Source organism: Tympanuchus pallidicinctus, unplaced genomic scaffold (assembly GCF_026119805.1).
Source record: "Tympanuchus pallidicinctus isolate F22 unplaced genomic scaffold, pur_lepc_1.0 scaffold25, whole genome shotgun sequence".
Taxonomy (NCBI): Eukaryota; Metazoa; Chordata; class Aves; order Galliformes; family Phasianidae; genus Tympanuchus; species Tympanuchus pallidicinctus.
In genome coordinates this window covers 1544163-1563599 of record NW_026294742.1, presented here as the reverse complement: position 1 = coordinate 1563599, position 19437 = coordinate 1544163, and the positions used below count along the sequence as shown (strand labels likewise).

The window sequence follows — 19437 nt, the reverse complement described above, 5'->3', positions numbered from 1 at the left end:
GGCAGAATGGGAATGGGAGTGGGGGGATATGGCTGGGGGAAACGTAGATAAAGGGGCCATGGATATGAGAGCGTGGGTATGGGGCACATGGTTATGGGGCCACATACTGGAGACATGGATATGGGGAATATGGATGGGGACATGGGTATGGAAGCATGGATATGGGGGATAGAGATGGGGGAACGTGGATGTGGGGGACATGGATATGGAGACAAGGATGGGGACATGGATTGGGGACATATGGATGAGGGAACATGGATATGGGAGCATGGGTATGGGGGACATGGATGAGGGGATATGGAGGGGGACATGGATAAAGGATGTGGATATAGGAGCATGGATCTGGGGTCATGGATCATGGGGGGGGGACATGGATATGGAAGGACAAGGATGTGGGGATACGGAGGCATGGGTGGGGGGGACATGGATATGGGGGATATGGATGGGTGGACACCTATCGGGACATGATTATGGAGAGACACAGATATGGAAACATGGATATGGAGGCATGGGTGGGAGGATATGACTGGGGGACATGGATATGGGAGGGTGGATTTGGGGGACACGGATATGGGAGCAGGGGTTTGGGGCACATGTGTATGGGGGACGCATACTGGGGACAGGGATATGAGGGATATGGATGGGAGGACATGGACATGGGGGCATAGATGGGGAGCTGTGGATATGGGGGACATGGATCGGAGAGGTGTCATGCATTGGGGGTGTCACAGATTAGGGGCTGTCATGGGTTGGGCAGTGGTGGTTTTGGGGTGTTGGAGCAGTGGGGGCAGCTGTGGGGCAGGAGGAGGCCCTCAACCCCATACAGTGTGAGTGGGGGTGTCCCTAGGTGGAAACAGCTTCGAGGTTCTCGGTGTGGGGTGCACACACGTATGTATACATATATGTGCACACGTGCTCGTGTTTCTTCACGTCTGCTGTTTTGTGTGCGCATTTGTGCCTGTCCCCATGTCCCCACGCACAGCTCCCTGTGCCCATCCATCCAGCAGGGATGGCACCTCGGGGTGTCACACATGCACACGTGCCTGTGCACTCGGTGGTGGCAGCGTGTGTGTGTGTGTGTGTGTGTGTGTGTGCTACCCTGGGCTGCTTGCATCCGAGTGTCTGTGCTGCTCTGCTTGTGCTTCCGGCTGCTGTTTGCAAATAATGTGCGTGTGGTCTGCGTGCCGGCGGCGTGCAAAGAGCAAATGTGTGCGGGTGGTCCCTGCTGGGGGGGTGGGGGTGGGTGGGGGGTCCTGCAGGCGGCGTGCGTGTGAGCACGTGTGTGTGTGTGTGTGTGCACAGGGATGTGCATGTATGTGTGCATGTATGTGTGCGTGCATCTGTGGCTGTGCATGTACGTGTATGCATGTGTGTGTGTGTGCACGTGTGTGCATGAAGCTGGAGGTGCACGCGTTTGCACATGCATGTGTGCACGCATGTACGTGTGTGTGCAGAGGGGACATGTCCTCCTAGAGGCAGTAGGGCCCCTTTGTAGTGTGGAGCATGGTCCCCCTATGTTGTCCCCCCTCCCCCCCCCCCCCCCAGGCAGTCCTGCTCCCTGACCTGGCTCTAGCTCCCCATGCCATGGTCCCATCTCACGTCTGTGTCCCCATGCCATGTCCCATGTCCAGATCCCTGCTCTGGCTTCAGGTCCCATTGCCATGCCCCTGTTCCTGCTCTATGCCCCCGTACATGTCCCATCTCCATCTCCCCCTGCCATGTTCCTGTCCCAGCTCCATGTCCTCATGCCATGTCCCAGCTCAACATCTCCAGCTTCACGTCCCCATGTTGCATCCCAGCTCCATGTAGCCATGCCACGTCCTGTTCCACATCCTCACGCCATATCTGAGCACAACACCATCCACATTCCTGTCCCAACCTCACGTCTCCCTGCCATATCCCTGTTTCAGCTGCTCCACGTCCCCATGTCACAGCCCAGCTCTACGTCCCCCTGCCGTGTTCCTGTCCCAGCTCACATCTCCTGGTTCCACATTCTCATGCCATATCTGAGCTCAACATCACCCATGTTCCTGCCCCAGCTTCACGTCTCCCCATGCCATGTTCCTGCCCCAGCTTCACATCCCCATGTCACACCCCAGCTCCGTGTCCTCTTGCCATGTCCCAGCTCAACATCCCCATGCCATGTTCCAGCTCCATGCCCCCGTGCCCCATCCCAGCTCCACCACCCCATGTACCCCATCTCCACGTCCCCACACACCATCTCCGTGCCCCCACGTCCCGCCCCATCTCCATGCTCCCAAATCTCATCCCAGCATCACGTCCCCACGCCACGTCCCCGCTCCATTTTCACACCCCACTCCACATCCCAACCTCACATCCCCACGCCGTTACCCCACGAAGGACCGGCACCAGAACCGCCGCGCTCCGCGGCTCTCCCCGCTCTGCCGGTCCCACGGGAGATCCTCGAGGGGGAGGGAAGCGATGCCGTGCCCGAGACCACCGGAGCGCACGCGTGGCCGCCTCTCGCGTGGGAGCCCCCGGCCGAGGTCTCAGCGTGCGCCCGCATCCCCCCCGCCGCGCGTCTCCGCCGCGCGTCCCCGCGTCCCCGCGTGCCCGTGGCTGCCAGGCGCTGGCGGAGCGCTGCCTCCTCCTGGCCCCGCGCCCGTCGCCCTCCGCCGCCGCTCCCGGTGCCGCCGTTGCTGCGGGGCCGCTGCGGCTGCGGCCGCCGAAGGTAGCGGAGCGGGGCGGGGGCGATGCGGGGCGGCGGCGGCCATGGTGGGGAAGCGGGGGGGAGCGGCGGGCACCGGGGGTACGGCGCACACGGGAGGGGCACCGCGCACCGGGGGTAACGCGCAGAGGGAATGTTGTGGCTGGAATTTCGTGCGCCGGGGACGGGGAAAGGGGGGGGGGGGGGACACCGTGCGGCGGGGGGGTCCGCGCTGGGGGCTGTCGTGGAGTGGAAATATCGTGCAGCGGGGGTACGGCGTGCTGGGGGCACCGGGGGATGGGCCTGGCTTCGCATGCAGCGCGATGGACGGGGGACCGAAGGGGGGAGCAGAATGGGGAGGGGGGTGGCGCTGGGTTTTGTCCTGAGGTTTGGGCCCCTCTGGTTGCTGCGGTGCTGGGGGTGCCGGATGAGTGCATGGATGCACACGCCTGTGTCTGTGTGTCTGTGTGTCTGTGTGTCTGTGTGTCTGTGTGTCTGTGTGTCTGTGTGTGTCTGTGTGTCTACGACTGTTTGTTGTCACGCTGCTGTGTGGCCCTACGTGCGTTTGTCTGTCTGTCCATCCGTCTGCACAGGTCCCCGTGCTGTTTGTGTCCCCATTGCCAGCGCACGGCTCTGTGTCCGTCTGTCTGTCCGTAGCTTGCTGTCTGTCCGTGCAGCCTAGCCCTCCCCATCCCATGCAAGGGGGCCGTGAGGCTGTGTTGGTGGGCAAGGAGCTGCCCAGGGTGTGCGGGGGGCCCGGGGCAAGCCGCCCAGGCTGACTCCATCCTGATGCCTGCAGTGCAGATCATAAATCAGTGCCGGATGAGCAGGAGGGCCGCGGGCTCCCGGGCACACAGCCGGCTTCTGTGGGGCTAATCTGTTTTTTGAGCCCCCTCCCCAAGCCTTGAGAACAATTGCCCCCACGCTGCTTGTCCCTGCTGTCCCCTTCCCTGCTGTCACACCTGAGGCTGGCAGCCTGCCACACTGTCTGGCTGTGGGCACACGGGGCGAAAGGGACGGTCCCCAAGGTGCCACCGGGGAGGGCAGGGATGCAGCACTGCGTGGCAGCACTCAGAGCCACCTCGGCTGTGACTGAGTGGTGCTGTGGCCTTGCTTTGCAGGTGGCGCCCTGGGAGCCTTGGAGCAACCGGTGACATCGGCTGGGACAGAAGGGGAAAGAAGAGGAGGGAGTGTCTGGGGGTGTCCTGTCCCCACTGAGCCTGGGGACACTGAGATGTGCCAGCGCTGCAGGGAGGACAGCAGCTCCAGCTCCAGCTCCAGCTCCAGCTCAACACCACCCATGCAGAGCCCAGTGCCCGGTGCCAAGTGATGGCTCACCCCAGCCTGCCCTGCTGGTGGCCCCGGTGGAGCAGAACCGGGTGCTGTGGGGCTCTGGGTGCCACCTCCCACCCCTGCTGAGCTCTGCAGCGGGGACAGGGACGTTCCACCCCGCGGGTGCCACCGAGCCGTCTGTCCCTCGGCCATGGCACGGCGCTGAGCTGCTGTCCCCAGCCATGGCACGGCAGGGCACGGGGGCCCTTTTGGGCTCTGGGACTTTGGGGTTCCCACCACAAAACCTGGCCCGTGTGGTGGTGTGGGAGTGGCTGAACGAGCACGGGCGCTGGCGGCCCTACTCAGCCGCTGTCTGCCACCACATTGAGAACGTGCTGAAGGAGGATGCCCGTGGCAGCGTGGTGCTGGGCCAGGTGGACGTGCAGCTGGCACCCTACATCATCGACCTGCAGTCCATGCACCAGTTCCGGCAGGACACGGGTAAGGGCAGGGGGCTCGGTGCACACACGACTGGCCAGGGGTCTACTGGGGGTGGAGTGGCTGGGTACGTCTGCCCCTTCTGTGAGCCTTTGTTGGAGGGCCTTCAGCACTCCTCTTCCTTCTTCTGCAGTCGTTTGTTCCTCTGCCCATCCGTCAGCCATCCCACAGCATGGCTTTGTGTCTTTGTGTCCTTCCTGTGTCCCTGCTTCATTGCTTTATTCCTCTGTTACTCCCTTCCTTTGTCCTTCCGTCCCTCCCTCCATCTTTCCATCCCTCCCTCCATCCCTCCATCCACCCACCCATCTGTCCATCACAGTGTGCATATATCTGCTGTGTGTCATTCTACTTCTATTACCCACCATTCCACCCATCCCAATGAGTAATTGTCATTCATCCATCCATCCTTCCATCCTGGTGTGTCTTTACTTCCTTGTCATTCTGTTCATGTATCCATCAAGGTGTCCATCCCCATGTATATTTGTCATTCCATCCAACCAGTCACCAATCAATTCATCCGTCCATCCATCCATCCGTCCATCCGTCCATCCATCCATCCATCCATCCATCCATCCATCCATCCATCCGTCCATCCGTCCATCCGTCCATCCGTCCATCCATCCATCCATCCATCCATCCACCCATCCATCCCTCCACCCATCCATTCCTCAGTCCATCTCTCCATCCATCCATCTCTTTCAACTCACCCTCTTCCCCACCTGTCAGTCTATTCCCTTCTATCTGTCCTAACCCCAATGCAGCCCCCACAAGTCTCCTCTTTCCCTTCTTTTTCCTTCCCTCTTGTTGTCCTGTTGGGACAAAGGGAACTGGGTGGCCCTACTTTGGGGTCTGCAGGGGCCACATGCCACCCTTAGCAGAGCAGAGCTGCAGCACACAACCAGGACAGGTGTCCTCGAGGGAAATCAAGCCCTGTCCCACACTGCCTCCCAGCCCAGACCCCATTAACCATGACCCACTAAAGTGATGTGTGCCAGCTGCACCTCAGGAGACTCGCTCGGGATGGGGGATGGATGGGGATGGTGCAGGACCCGCTGCTGGTAAATGCTCATCTGCAAGGCCCCTAAATGTCCCATTCCTTGGCCTGGATGGTGCTGGGTGCTTCTGGGAATGTGTGGCCATGGTGGGGTGGGCTTGGGATGTAGTGGAGTGTGTGAGAAATGAGGTGACCCTGTTCTGAGCAGCCAGGAGGTGTGCCTGCAGGATGTGCACACACCTGGGGGGAGATGCTGGCACCAGTGGAGCCAGGATGTGGATGTGAGCGGGATGGGAGGTGCAGGGCATGGGTATCAGCGGGCTGTGGGGAGGGTGGGCTGGGTACAAGGAGATGTGGGGAGGTGGGGTGTGGTGCAGAGACGGGTGGGCAGCGGGTGCGGGACATGGATGTGAGTGGGATGCGGCTGGGATTGGCAGTGGGATGTGGGATGAGAGCAGCAGTGAGAGTTGGGATGTAGATACAAGACAGCAGTGGGATTTGGGATGTTGACAGCAGTGGGCAGCAGAATGCAGGACACGGATGTGAGCAGCGCGTGGCTGTGAGCCAGCAGTGGGATTTGGGGTGTGGACACAAGCGGGTAGTGGGATACAGGACTTGAGCAGGATGGGGATGTGAGCGTGCAGCTGACTCAGGTGAGGACTTGCTGGGCTGCGGCGGGGGCACGGACCCCATGGGGCTGCAGGCAGCGCTGCCTCAGCACCCGGCGGCAGCTGGGCCGGGCGGTGATTAATGACCCTTATTAGAGTCGTTAATAGGGCCAGGCGGTGCAGCCGGCCGGGGACGGGAGCGCAGCGTGTGGCTGAGCGAGGAGAGGGGCGCGACGCCGGGGCTGAGCCGCTGGGGGGGGCTCTGTTTGGGGGACGGCAGCGGTGTTTGGGTGCTGAGAGCCGTGTCCCCGCAGGCACCATGCGCCCGGTGCGCAGGAACTTCTACGACCCCTCCTCAGCACCGGGAAAGGGCATCGTGTGGGAATGGGAGAACGACAACAGCTCGTGGACGCCCTACGACATGGACATCTGCATCACCATCCAGAACGCCTACGAGAAGCAGCACCCCTGGCTGGACCTCTCCTCCCTGGGCTTCTGCTACCTCATCTACTTCAGCAGCATGTCGCAGATGAACCGACAGACGCAGCGCCGGCGCCGGCTGCGGCGCCGCATGGACCTGGCGTACCCTCTGACCATGGGCTCCATCCCCAAGTCGCAGTCGTGGCCGGTGGGCAGCAGCACGGGGCAGCCCTGCTCGTGCCATCAGTGCCTGCTGGTCAACAGCACCCGCGCGGCATCCAACGCCATCCTGGCCTCGCAGCGCCGCAAGCTGTACGCCGGCACGGGGACGGTGCCGGTGCGGCAGAGCAGCACCTTTGCCGGTGCGACGTTGTGGCCATCGGCGGGCGGCACGGCCAAAGGGGAGGCACCCAGGGTGCCTGCTGGGGCTTTTGGGTGCAGCCAGAGCGCGCCCGGCACCGTGCAGCTGCCTGGCCTCAATAACCTCAACCGGCCCGGCACGCAGCGGGGGGCTGGCAGTAGCGCCCGCACCGCGGTGCCCCCCGGGTAAGCTGGGATGAGGACGGATGTGACGGCGCTGAGGTGGCGCGGGGTGGGCTCACGGCGGTGGGGAGGTGGCATGGAGGTGCACTCAGATTGCTTGGCAGCACCAGCTGTCGCCTCACCGGTGCTGGCGCCGTGTCACCACCACCACAGCCGTGCCGTGCCGTGCTGCACTCCTGTGTTGTGCCGTGCAGCTCTATGCCGTGCCACACCGTGCCTGGTTGTGCCAGTCCACGCCGTGCCATGCTGGCTGCAGGAGATGAGGTGCCAGCACTGGGGGACTTGTGTCCCTGTCGTCCAGCATGCGGTGGGTCGCTCCGGAGCGTTTGTTCTGGTACCACCAGGCAGGTCCCTATGGGGAGCTGTTGTGGCATCCTGCCCTGCAGGAAGGATCTGGCCTCGCGCTGGGAGATGCAGCGGGACACGACTGGGTGGTGGTGGTGACATCCTGACAGTGTCACCTCCGCTTCAGGGTGTGTGCTGCAGGAACACCTGTGGGTCAGGGGTAGCAGGGGCACAAGGAGCATCACACGGTGTGGGCATGTACCTCTGCGTCCCTCCCACTGCCCGCAGCCACAGCGCACAGCCAGACAGAGCTGGGGACAGGGGTGACAGAGTTGCGGAGAGGGGGGGCATGCAGGGTCACCAAGCACTCGGCGTGTTTCCTTCCTCTGTTGATGTGCTGCTTTCGCTTCCGTGTCCTGGGCCAAGCCTTCCTCGTGTCGACACGCAGCCCCCGCGCTGTGCGTCCCCATGGACAGGTAGGAGGGGGCTGGAGGGGTGAGGGCCCCACTGCCTTACATGGCCTTGGTGTGGCTGAGGGTGGCCTTGGGAACTGCGGGCAGGGACTGGCAGTAGAGGCAAGGCTGGGTTGTGGCATGGCCTGGGGCCTGGGCCCCTGTTGCAGGGGCAGGAAGGGTCCCCGCGCAACGGACCCTTCCTTGGGGCTGGGATCTGTTGTCTGTGTTGTGGCTGCTGGGTTGTGAACAGGGATGTGGGGGCTCTCCCCATGTCTACACACCCACAACCATCTCTATCCATCCACCCATCCACCCACCCATCCACCCACCCATCCACCCACCCATCCACCCACCCATCCACCCACCCATCCACCCACCCACCCACCCATCCACCCACCCATCCATCCATCCATCCATCCATCCATCCATCCATCCATCCATCCATCCATCCATCCACATACTTATTCATCTCTGTCCTTCTGTCTCTCTATCCGTCTGTCCATCCACCCATTCCCCACCATCCCTGCTCTCCTCACATCCCTGCTGTGTCCTCAGCCACCTTCCCATGTGTCCCCACGACCCCACATCTCGCACCAAGCTGTAGCCGTGCAGCTTTGCACACATGGGTGCACAGCGGAGGAGATGCATGCATGAGTGTACAGGCACCTGCCCAGATGCACTCCTGGCTGCCCTAATGACACTGCAGAAAGGACGGGACCCAGGGGACATTCCTCCTGTCTCTTGCAGGGTGCCAGCCCTCCCGGTCAAGAACCTGAACGGCACCGGCCCCGTCCATCCCGCCCTGGCAGGTAATGGGTGGGGTCCCATAGAGCACCCATAGGTGCTCAGGGGTCGAGCCAGGGATGGAAGGAACGGACAGACACCCCTGTCCCTGTGCAGGGATGACGGGCATCCTGATGTGTGCTGCTGGACTGCCCGTCTGCCTGACCCGTGCGCCCAAGCCCATCCTGCACCCGCCGCCCGTCAGCAAGAGTGACATCAAGCCTGTGCCTGGGGTCAGCGGAATCTGCAGGAAGACCAAGAAGAAGCACCTCAAAAGGAGTAAGGAGCTGCTGGAGGGGAAACTGAGGCACAGGTGGTGCTGTGGGTTGGGACCTGAAATGTCGGGGGGATGGCCTGAAATGCAGCGTGCCCCCCGAGCCTGAAGGTGATGTCACTGCCCATGGCTCCTCTGTGCCACCTCCTCTGTCACTGTCCCCATGCTAGAGGCAGGAGGTGGTAGGGAGGGTTTGGCAGGGGGCGGGGGGGTTGTCTGACTGACACCCCTATCCATGGCAGGCAAGAACCCAGAGGATGTGGTGCGTCGCTACATCCAGAAAGTGAAGACCCCTCCGGATGAGGTGAGCCGGCATGGCGGGATGGCAGGGCATGGGCACAGAACCTGGTGTGACGCCCATGAGGTGACCCCCGTGCCCCCCCAGGACTGCACCATCTGCATGGAGAGGTTGGTCACCTCCTCGGGCTACGAGGGCGTCCTGAGTCACCGCGGCATCAAGCCGGAGCTGGTGGGCAAGCTGGGCAAATGTGGGCACATGTACCACCTGCTGTGCCTCGTGGCCATGTACAACAACGGCAACAAGGTGAGCCAACGTGGACACGGGGTCTGAGGGCATACGGCAGGGGCTGAGTGCCCACCCTGGCTGTACCTGCAGGACGGCAGCTTGCAGTGCCCCACCTGCAAGGCCATCTATGGGGAGAAGACAGGCACGCAGCCCCCTGGGAAGATGGAGTTCCACCTCATCCCCCATTCCCTCCCGGGCTACACTGACTCCAAAACCATCCGGATAGTCTACGACATCCCCACCGGCATCCAGGTGAGCCCCCCGCAGCCCCACCCCAGGGCTGGGTGTCCCCACGCCACCCGCTCACCCCTCTGCTGTCCTCACCAAAGGGTCCAGAGCACCCCAACCCTGGCAAGAAGTTCACGGCACGCGGCTTTCCCCGGCACTGCTACCTGCCCGACAACGAGAAGGGCAGGAAGGTGAGCGGCTCCGTGTCCCCGGGGGTGGCACAGGCGGGGATGTGGCCATACGGATGGGGACATGGGGGTGGCCGTGCCATGGGGTGGGATGCAGCAATGGCCGTCCCCCAGGTGCTGAAGCTGCTGATCGTGGCGTGGGACCGGCGGCTCATCTTCACCATCGGCACCTCCAACACCACGGGAGAATCAGACACGGTGGTGTGGAACGAGATCCATCACAAGACCGAATTCGGCTCCAACCTGACGGGTCACGGCTATCCCGATCCCAACTACCTGGACAACGTCCTGGCCGAGCTGCTGGCGCAGGGCGTCTCCGAGGCCACCCTCAAGGACTGAGCCCACGGTGAGGGGCTCCCCGCCGTCCCCTCGGCCCCGTGTCACCGTCCCTGCAGCTTCGCCGCCGGCCCCGCGTGGGTTCATCCCCCGGTGCCACCCGCCGCGCGTCCCCGTCCCCTGCCCGGCCTCCAGCAGCGCGGTGCTTTCCTCTCCGCCCACCCGGTGCCCCACGGAGCCGCGTGCAGCGGGTGCCATGTGTACGTCTCTGTGTTACGGAATACACCGCAGCGTCCCGGCGTCCCCGCGTCACCCACTCGCGTCCCCGTGCCGCGCCGTGATAGGGAAGGGTGCCGGCTGGGGTTGCACGGGGGTCTGTCCCCGGTGGGCGCTCACAAGAGGTGCCAGCGCTGCACACACACGCGCGCGCGGCCCGGCGCTCCACGGACACGTCTGTGTGAGTGCGCGCACCCCGTGTCCGCGGGGTGCCTTCGCCGCGCCGCCTCGTCTCCCTGTGGGCAGAGGAGAGCGGCGCGGACTACAGCTCCCAGAATGCTTTGCGGCGCGACGCGACGCTGGCTGGCCTTGGCGGCGCAGGGCATGCTGGGAGCTGTAGTTCAGTTCACGTGGCCGTGGCCGCGTCCGTCTCCGTGGCCGTGGGAGGGTTCGACACCCCGTCACCGCGAGCGAAGGCTTCGTGGGCCGCATCCAGATCGCGCAGCACCGCCCGCAGCCGCTCCGCGACGGCTCCACCTGCGGCCGTGCAGAGTCAGCATTCCCACCCGCGACGCCCGGCACCCACCCGTGACACCCACTGCCCTCCCCGTCCCACCCCGCTGTGTCTCCTCCCGCCTCTCCTCCTCCCCGACATCGGCACGCCTCGTTTGGCGGGGTGCCGGGTCGTGTGCGGGGGGTGCGCGTGGCTGTGCGCATCCGCGCGTGTCTCCGTGCGTGCATTCGGGTGCGCGCGGCTGGGAGCGTGCGTGTGTGCAGCCGAGGGCCGGGGCCTCGCGTGCGTGCGGCCGTGGGGGTTTGCTGTCCCCTGGTGGAGAAAGCACGGCTCACAGCTGTGCGTGTGCATGGCGTGCGCATGTGTGCGTGCTTGTGCACGTATATTGGGCACGCGTGCAACCGTGCATCTGCAACAAGTACATGCGTGCAAGTGTGCATGCAAAGCCCGTGTCCATGTGCCTGTGTGTGTGCATCTATGTGTGCACATCAACGCAGCTCGCCCCCCATAACTCCCCCCCCTCCCAATCCCCATGCTCTCCTACCTCCAAGCTTCAGCTCCGGGCTCTGCACTGCCACGCTGCCCTCGGGTTCTGCCACCGCCTCCCTGCAGGACAAGGACGCTGAGTGAACCCAGGGGAGGATGACACCCATGGGTGCCTCCCCCCAGGGGCGCAGCCCCACCACAGCCGTGTCCCTGCACGCTGGAGGTGCCCATAGAGGCTCTGTGCCGCCGCTGCGGGGTCCAGGGGGTCACTCCACTCATCCAGTGCCACCGCGCTGTGGGTCCGGCTGCAGCCAGGAGCTATCGAGAAGAGCGGGGTTGGGTGGAGGGGACCCACTGGGGACTCCCTCGTGTCCCCTCTGTCCTCATTACCAGCACGGTTGGGCTGCAGGCAGCAGGTCCAGCGGGCGGTGCGGAAGGTGCCGGGGTGGCAGGTGGGCAGCATGGCCCCGTTGGCACTGCTGGCCTGGCGCAGAGCCCACAGCCACTGCCACAGCTCTGGTGCGCTCTGTGGGGACACAGCGGTGGCACCCACCCATGATGCTGGCACCCATCGTGTTGGGCAGCACCACAGTTCCACATGCAGCATCCCCAGGGTGGGCATAAGGTGGCACGGGGACCCTGAGGGGCAGTTTGATGGCACAGGTGGGAGTTGGTGGGGTGGTGGCACTTGGGAACAAGGCTAGTATCACAGTGACCCCAATATGGGCAAGGCTGGTATTCCAGTGACCCAGTATTGATCTCAGTACATTCAGAGCTGGTACCCTAATGACCCCAGTGTAGATTTCAGTACAGGCAGGTACACCTCATTAACCCAGTACAGATAGGGGTGCTACCCATTGACCCTAGTGTATATAGGGCTGGTTCCTCAGTGATCCCACTACAGATACTACTGGATGCCCTAGTGACCCCAGTATAACCAGAACTGATAGCCCAGTGAACCCCACTACAGATAAAGCTGCATATCCTACTGATCCCAGCAGTGACCCCAGTACTACTAAAATCTGACACCCCAGTGTTCCCAGTACAGCAGGACTTGGGACTGGGGCTGCCCCCATTGCCCCCACACAGTGGCTGCTGGGTGCTGGGGTACTGGGTGGGGGGCAGCCTGGAGTGTTGGGGTCCCAGTGGTGCTGGGATGGGGATGTCCACACCTTACACTGGATGTAGGTGGTGCGCAGCTGCCCGGTGCCATCCTGTGCCACCACCTGCATGACGTGGGGCTGCGGGAACGTGCCCTCATCCACGCGCTCCACTGCCCGTATGTGCCCCACTGGGATGCAGCTGTGCTCCTGAAGACCCCAGAATGCTGCACGTCACCATACCCACAGCCTGGCACCCTGCAGCAGGGTGGGGGGACAACAGACAACACCTACCTGGCATTCGGGGGACTTGGAGTAGGACAGAGCCTGGGCACTGAGCCAGAAGTACCGCTTCTTGAAGGCGAAGCGGGGCAGCAGGGAGGGCTCCTCGGCCTCCCGTGCGTGCAGGAAACCCTCCTTGACTGTGGCCGAGGGATTGAAAGGTGCCACTGACATCCCCTCGCCTGCTGTAGCCATGGCACAGGGATGGTGACATCAATTTGGGGTGCCACCATCACCCCAAAAAGCACAAAGATGCTCCCATCCCTTAGGATACAGGACATATCCCCAGGATGGGGTGGGATTCCGTGGTGCTCATGGTGCCTGCTCACCCTGCGTGCTGTCCACCTCGATGAGGCTGTCCAGGAAGGCTCTGACACGAGTGATGCTGGGCAGCAGGACACTGTTCAGTGGGGCCATCCAGGGCTCCTTGCCCGGTTGCAGTCCCAGGTTGCCGATGCTCTGCAGCGCCTGCCCATGGGAGTGGGATTTGGGGAGGAAAATGGGGGAACAGAGTAATGCAAGGTGGTGGGAGCCAACTGTGGCTGTGCTCAATGCACTCATCCCCAGTGGGAACAAACCAGCTTAAAGCACGTGGCATGGGGGAGGAAAGGCTCTGCCCTTCTTGGGATCCTTGGTCCTTCCTTGGTCACTGTCCTCTGAGATCCCTTTCCCTCCCCAGGGTCTTCCAGCATCCCTGGGGTCCCCTTCCCAGCTTGGCATCTTCATCCCCTCTGAGGTCTTCATCCCTTTTTGTGCCCACATCCTTTGTGCTCCCCATCCCTCCCTATGATCACTGTCCTGCCATGGCATCTGTGTCTCTTCTTGGTCCCACACCTTCCTTCAGGTCTCTGTCCCTCTTTGGGGTCCCATCCCTTCCCAGGGTCCAGATCCTTCCCCAAGGTCCCCATCCCTTTCCAGAGTTCCCCATCCCCCCTCAGGGTCCCCATCCTTTCATGGCAACCCCATTCTTCCTTGGTCCTCCATCCATCCTTCAGGCCCCCATCCATCTTTGGAGTCCCATCCCTCCCTGGTACCCCATCCTCCTGCAGGGTCTCCATCCCTTCTCTGGGTCCCCATTCCTCCTAGTCATCCCAGTTCCTCCCTCTCCAGGGTTTCCCTGGCCCTCTGAGGTCCCCACCCACCCTGGGGTCTCCATCCCTTTTGGTGCCCCCATCCCTTCTGATGTCCCCATTCCTCCTATGGTCCCTGTTCTTCAGTGGCATCCCTATCCCTCCTTGATCCCACATCCCACCTTCAGGTCTCTGTCCCACCTTGGTGCCTCATCCCTGCCCCAAATCCCCTCCCTCCCCGAGGTCCCCCCACCACGTCCTCGTTCCCCTGAGCACCTTGGCGAGCAGCAAGAGAGTGCGCCCAGTGCGGGGCTCAGCATGCTGCTCCCTCAGGCCAAAGAGCTTCGGGGTGAGGACGGCAGGGGCGAAGAAACGGAGGAAGAGGAACCCACTGATGGCAACGTACTGCACCTCCTGCACAAGGACAGAGCTCAGCACCGGCACTGTGCTGCCCTCCCAGCCCCACAGGGATCCCCACCTCGTGCTGCGGTGAGGGAAAGCGCTCCTCCACCCGCCTGCGGAGCTGCTTGAAGGCCACCCTCATCAGGAGGGGGCACTTGTCCACCGAGCCCACGATGGCATCCACCATGTCCCCCAGGTAGCCCTGCAGCAGCTCCAGGCTGCTCTCTCGCACCTGGGCTTCTGACAGGGACCCCTTGAAGGAAATCCTCCTGTGGAGACACCAGCAGCTCATGACCACTGAGATGACCAGTGGGTGACACCAAGATGGAGACACATCCCCACACTCGCCTGCCACGGCTCAGCTCCATCTTGCAGGGGTCCAGTTCCACGTACTTCTTCTCCTCGAAGATGCGGTTCACCACCGGCTTCAGGACCGCATGCAGGTAGGGCAGCCCCACTGCCTGCATGGGGCAGGAGGTCACCACTGCTGTCCCCGCACTGTCCCCAGCACTGTGTCATGTCCTGAAGCCATCGCAGGGTGCTGGAGTGATATTTCCTCCTGGGCTCACCTTCAAGAACTGCTCCATGGACTTGGAGGCCAAAGAGTTGGAGCGGAAAAGGGTATTGGGGTCCGCTGGGAGGGAGTCCACCATGAGCCATGGGGTTGCCTCAGCTGTCCCCAGTGTGCCCAACCCTTTGGTGGCCTCACAGCAGGCTTTGGGACACCCTGGCAGCCTTCAGGGTGGTTTCCCTTCCAGTTCCCCAGCTGAGGGTCTGCAGGAGATGCTCCAGTCCCTGCATTTACAGGTCTGACCCCAGCACTTACTGGTTCTGGTCAGCTCGCGGGTGATGACATAGTCCAGGAAGGGCACAGCCAGACCCTGAGCCAGGAAGACCTTCACCAGCTTGGTGGCCACATCCTGCCTGCTGTCCCCTGAGGTCACCTCCTCCAGGACAGCCAGAGCCGTGCTGGCTGCGGGCTGTGAGGAGGGCATGGGGATGTCACCCACCATGGGGACAAATGGTACAAGTGTGTCCCCAGCCCACAGAACCCACCTGGCCTGGGGAGCGGAGGGGCTCGGCCAGGAGCTGGATGAGGGGCTGGTAGCAGTGCTGGGGCAGGACTCTGTCCTCCAGCAGCCGCACCGTCAGCCGCAGGGAGCCCAGCTGTCCCCTAAAGTGACAGCGTGATGGGGGAGGCATGGCTGCACCCTGCTCCTCACCCTGTCACTCTCCATTGTCCATTGCCCAGCACTCACCTTGGCTCCTCGGTGCTGCTGGGGAAGGGCAGGAGCTGGAACCAGCCCTCCATGGGACCCGACGCATCCAGGGGGACCTTTACCTGGGGTACGCAGGCAGGGGTTGAGCTGGGAGGCACAGAGCATCACGTATCCCCACATGTATCCAGCTTTCACCTGTCCCAGGAAGTCATTCTTGCCCACGATGTCCCAGTCCCACACCTCCACACTCAGCATGCTGTCCCCTGGCTCGTCCTCTGCCAGCTCGAACTCCAGCACTTCATCCCAGTGAGGGAAGCGGGTCTTCTTAATCACCTGCTGGGGGCAGGGGGGTGGCAGCAGGGTTTGGAGCCCCAGCCTCTGGGCACCCGGTGCCACCCTTGGCGCTCAACCTCCGACTCACGGCTGTCTCCTGCGTGTGCCCACAGCACGACACCCGGACGAAGGGGTCTGATGTGCCTGAGGGGTCCCGGGGGGCCAGGTCCCTGTGGGAGGATGGGGGTCAGGGGGATGCTGTGGGTACCCGGCCCCTTCGGCACTGTCCCCTGTCCCCTTGTGTCACCACGGATGCAGTGAGGCACTTGTGTGTCAGGTGGCACCAGGGAGGGGATGCTGGCAGCTGGTCCCTGGGGGGCACAGGGCACAGTGGAGATGCTGCTGTCCCTCCTGGCTGTCCCCATGGCCATCTGGTTGCCATGGCAGCTGCTTTGGTCGCCATGGCAGCAGGATGCTGCTCTGCCAACAGCCTCCGGTCTGGCAGCCGCATGTGCGGGCACACAAACACACACACGTGTGCACACGCATGCACACATGGGCACACATACGCTCACATAGAGCAGCCCCATCCCAACCTCCTTCAAAGGCAGTGGGGCTGCCTCAGTTTCCCCAATTTTAAAACAAATGGGGAGAAATGCCATATGAAATCTTGTCTGCCCCATGGGAGTATCCCCAGGGACAGCACAGTCCCTTGCCTTCAGTCCCCAGCCCGGCTCCCAGCAGGGCTGGCAGTGCCCAAGCAGTGTGGCACAGGTGCTGAGACCCCACAGCATCGTGACACACAGGCTGCAAGCAGCAACGTCCCTGAGCAGGACACAGTGATGACCACTCTTGGCAGCCCTGACCCCCTACCATCCAGCCAACCCCACTGACCCAAACACAAACCCTGGTGGTGACACAATCCCTACCTGGCTGCAATGAGGCGGCAGCGCAGCACCCGCGGGTGGCCCTGCTCAGGCATCTTCACCTCCAGGTGGATCTCACCCTGCACCTCCTGGTCAGGGTGCACAGGCACCAGGCTGAGCCAGCTGTCAATGCCTAACAAAGGGGGCACGGGGTGGGCACCCCCAGCACGGGGATGAGCCCTATGCCCCCCATACTCCCCATGCCCCTGCTCACCCCGCAGCTGTGCTGAGATCTGCTGGCGGCTCAGTGACACTTTGCCGATCACATCATCGTGCCTGCAGGGTGACACCGATGGGGACGGCCACCCCAGAGTGGTGCTGACCCCACTGTCCACCCGCTGCCATCTGCCCCGCTGCCCCCTACCCGATGGTGTCTTCATCCAGCACATAGATGGTGAGGCTGTGGAAGCCGCTGGGCAGGCGCAGGGTGAACTCCTCGCCCCAAAATGGGTTCAGGCTTCTCCACACCGTGGCTGTTCTGTGGGCAGAGGACCCCCATGGGCACTCCATCCAGACCCTGTGTCCCCTTCCCATGGTGGGATGGTCACCTACCTGGCAACCACCTCATCGTCCACCTTGACCACGCAGTAGGGATCACTGGAGCCAGAGCTAGGAGGAGAAAGGGGACACGGGGGGGTCAGCACCCCATGGTGTTCCCTGAGGCAAGCACCCCAAGGGCTCACCAGGGCACTGGCCACAAGACCCATGGCCACGGGTGCGCTGAGCTGCTCAGTCTTAGCTGGATGCCCTGCTTGGGGACATTTTTCCTGGCACCTTTTGAGCTGGGGGACCCGGGGGTCATCTCAACCATGCATCCCCATGTCCCTGGGTGTCTGTGCCAGCTGCGCAGCCATGCCCGAGTTTCTGTAGCAACCCACTTCCCTGTGTCAGGGCGTGGGGCTGGAAAGGTGTCATGGTGACATGGTGACACGGTGACACCAGCCTCTGCCTGGGCTTAACCCTTTGCAGCAAGGTAGAAAAGAAGAGCTGGTTCCCCAGAGTGAGGGCTGGGCATTGGCTCACAGACGATGCACCCAAGGGGTGCTAGGTGTTCTCCTGCCTGGGGGCTGGCTGTGATGCTGGAAACCTTCCCCCCCCCCACAAAGGGATGCTCTGCCAGCTGTGGGGTCCCAGGATAGGTGCTGCAGCCCCCGGATGGGGCGGTCCCATATGAGACCCTGCTATATGGAGTCACCCCAACAGCTTTATGGGTCCCAGGGGAGGCGGTGAGGGGGTGTCTCAGGGGTGCAGATCTTCTTGCAAAGGGGCCCCCTAGCCTCAGCAGACCCCCTCCTCGCTGAAATGAGCCGCAACCAGCAGGGATGAAAGCAGGAAGCCCCCAAACCACGGGCAGAGAGCAGCACCCCCCAGTGCCCCGTGCCCCCTGGGTGGGGGGCAGAGATCCCCAAGCAGCACTCACACGTCCTTGGCAGGCAGCTCCTTCCCCTCCACCAGCCGGCAGTACAGCGAGGTGCTTTTGGCCATGGCAGCGAACTGGAGGGGGAGTCTGGGGGCAGCCCACAACTCCGGAGGGGCTGTGAGGCCCCGCTTCTTCTTCTTCCTCCTCCTCCTCCTTGCCGCGTCCCTCTGCCACTCCTTCCTTTGCTGCTTCTGGGTTTGTTTTTCTCTGTGCTGGAGTGCGCGGGCACGCGGCAGCAGGCGAGCTGGGTGGGCTGGCCCTGTGCCCACGGTGGCCAAAACCCCGCAGCGTGGGGCTCACATCTATCAGGAGCTCACTGCTGCCAGGGGAGGTGAAGCCATGCCTGGGACCTGTGCCCTGCTATAGGGAAACTGAGGCATAGAGCGCCTGTCACCCTTTGAGTGTCCCCCCCTCCCCCCCCTCCTGGGGGTGGCTTCTGTCCCGTCACAGCCGGGTGGCAGTGGGACTGTCCCCAAGCTGGGGGGGTGGCAGGTGTATCCTCCTCGTCTGTCTGTCTGTCCGTCTGCACCAGTGCAGCTGTGTTGGGGAACCCTGATCTGGGGGAAGATGGAGGTGGTGTGGGGGGCTCTGTATGCTGTCCCCTCTGCTTCGTGCCATACTGGGGGGGCACTTGGTGGATAATTCTGGGTGTTAGCAGATGTCTCCTGTGAGTGACTCATGGGAGGTGTTGGCAGGTGGGTGGCACCATGTGGGCGTCGGGTCCCCAGAGTGCCACCACCACGGGGTGTCACCATATGGGTGCTGTGTCTGCAGCATGGCACTGCCAGGAGGTGTCACCTTTGTGGGTGCCGGGTCCCCAGATGGGCTCTCTGTCACCAGGGTGGCGTGGCAGGGAGCAGCACTTTGCAGGCACCGGATACCCAGGTGGCACTGCTGAGATGATGTCCCACATGGATGTCCTGGGATGGCACTGCCAGGGGTTGTGCCCATCGGGGTGCTGGGTACCTGCCGTGGCACTGAGTGTCCCTGTATGGGCGCTGCTGCCACGGGGATGGCTCAGATGGGCACTGGGTCGCTGGGGGGTCACTGCAGGGGGTGTTCCCCTATGGGCACCGCGTCTCCAGCGTGGCACTGCCAGAGGTGTCCCCATATGGGTGTTGTGTCCTCACCACAGCGAGGGCAGTGCCAGAGAGTATTGCTTTATAGGCACTGGGTCACTGAAAGGACAGTGCCAGGGAGCGTCGGTTTTGTGTGCTGGGTTCCCAGCGTGGCACTGCCAGGGGTGTCCCCATATAGAGAAGATGGGTCCCAGCACGGCATTGCCAGGGGCTGTGCCCATGGGGTGTCTGGGGTGGCACTGTCAGAAGGTGTCCCCATATGGATGACGGGTCCTCAGGTGCCACTGCCACCGAGTGCCCCCTATGGCCACTGCATCTTCACGGCAGCACGGACAGGGCTGTCGCAAGGGCCACCACCCCGGCGTGCCTCGGAGTGCCGCCCCCAGCGAGCACCGCCTCCGCCGCACCCCGCGTTTGCCGTCCGACCCGTC

At 63.0% G+C, this 19437-nt stretch overlaps 2 protein-coding genes across 2 annotated transcripts; one reads left to right on the top strand and one right to left on the bottom strand.

Annotated features, from left to right (window-relative positions):
• Nucleotides 1-3728: 3728 nt before the first annotated feature.
• Nucleotides 3729-10081, top strand: DTX1 (deltex E3 ubiquitin ligase 1). The gene is made up of 9 exons (XM_052689903.1): nucleotides 3729-4441; nucleotides 6355-7006; nucleotides 8491-8552; nucleotides 8644-8805; nucleotides 9043-9104; nucleotides 9186-9344; nucleotides 9417-9578; nucleotides 9656-9745; nucleotides 9857-10081. Exons 1-9 carry the CDS (start codon nucleotides 4183-4185, stop codon nucleotides 10079-10081), a joined length of 1833 nt encoding a protein of 610 aa, XP_052545863.1. The 5' UTR covers nucleotides 3729-4182.
• Nucleotides 10082-10401: 320 nt separating this feature from the next.
• RASAL1 (RAS protein activator like 1) lies at nucleotides 10402-18312 on the bottom strand. The gene is made up of 21 exons (XM_052689904.1): nucleotides 17928-18312; nucleotides 17060-17116; nucleotides 16872-16985; nucleotides 16722-16783; nucleotides 16511-16640; nucleotides 15730-15811; nucleotides 15504-15641; nucleotides 15348-15430; nucleotides 15145-15262; nucleotides 14915-15068; nucleotides 14658-14722; nucleotides 14437-14549; nucleotides 14165-14357; nucleotides 13963-14100; nucleotides 12948-13084; nucleotides 12629-12809; nucleotides 12407-12544; nucleotides 11625-11760; nucleotides 11432-11552; nucleotides 11293-11354; nucleotides 10402-10771 (listed from the first exon to the last, which is right to left on the bottom strand). Exons 1-21 carry the CDS (start codon nucleotides 17990-17992, stop codon nucleotides 10641-10643), a joined length of 2418 nt encoding a protein of 805 aa, XP_052545864.1. The 5' UTR covers nucleotides 17993-18312; the 3' UTR covers nucleotides 10402-10640.
• Nucleotides 18313-19437: the final 1125 nt, after the last annotated feature.

Excerpts from the sequence above, each read along its gene's own strand:
- RASAL1 (XM_052689904.1), bottom strand. The coding sequence starts at position 17,992 with ATGGCCAAAAGCACCTCGCTGTACTGCCGGCTGGTGGAGGGGAAGGAG. Across the intron at positions 16,641-16,721 it reads GATCTCAGCACAGCTGCGGG|GCATTGACAGCTGGCTCAGC; the intron begins GTGAGCAGGGGC and ends CCCCTTTGTTAG. Across the intron at positions 15,263-15,347 it reads AGCAGCACCGAGGAGCCAAG|GGGACAGCTGGGCTCCCTGC; the intron begins GTGAGTGCTGGG and ends CTGTCACTTTAG.
- DTX1 (XM_052689903.1), top strand. The coding sequence starts at position 4,183 with ATGGCACGGCAGGGCACGGGGGCCCTTTTGGGCTCTGGGACTTTGGGG. Across the intron at positions 8,806-9,042 it reads GAAGAAGCACCTCAAAAGGA|GCAAGAACCCAGAGGATGTG; the intron begins GTAAGGAGCTGC and ends TATCCATGGCAG. Across the intron at positions 9,579-9,655 it reads ACATCCCCACCGGCATCCAG|GGTCCAGAGCACCCCAACCC; the intron begins GTGAGCCCCCCG and ends TCCTCACCAAAG.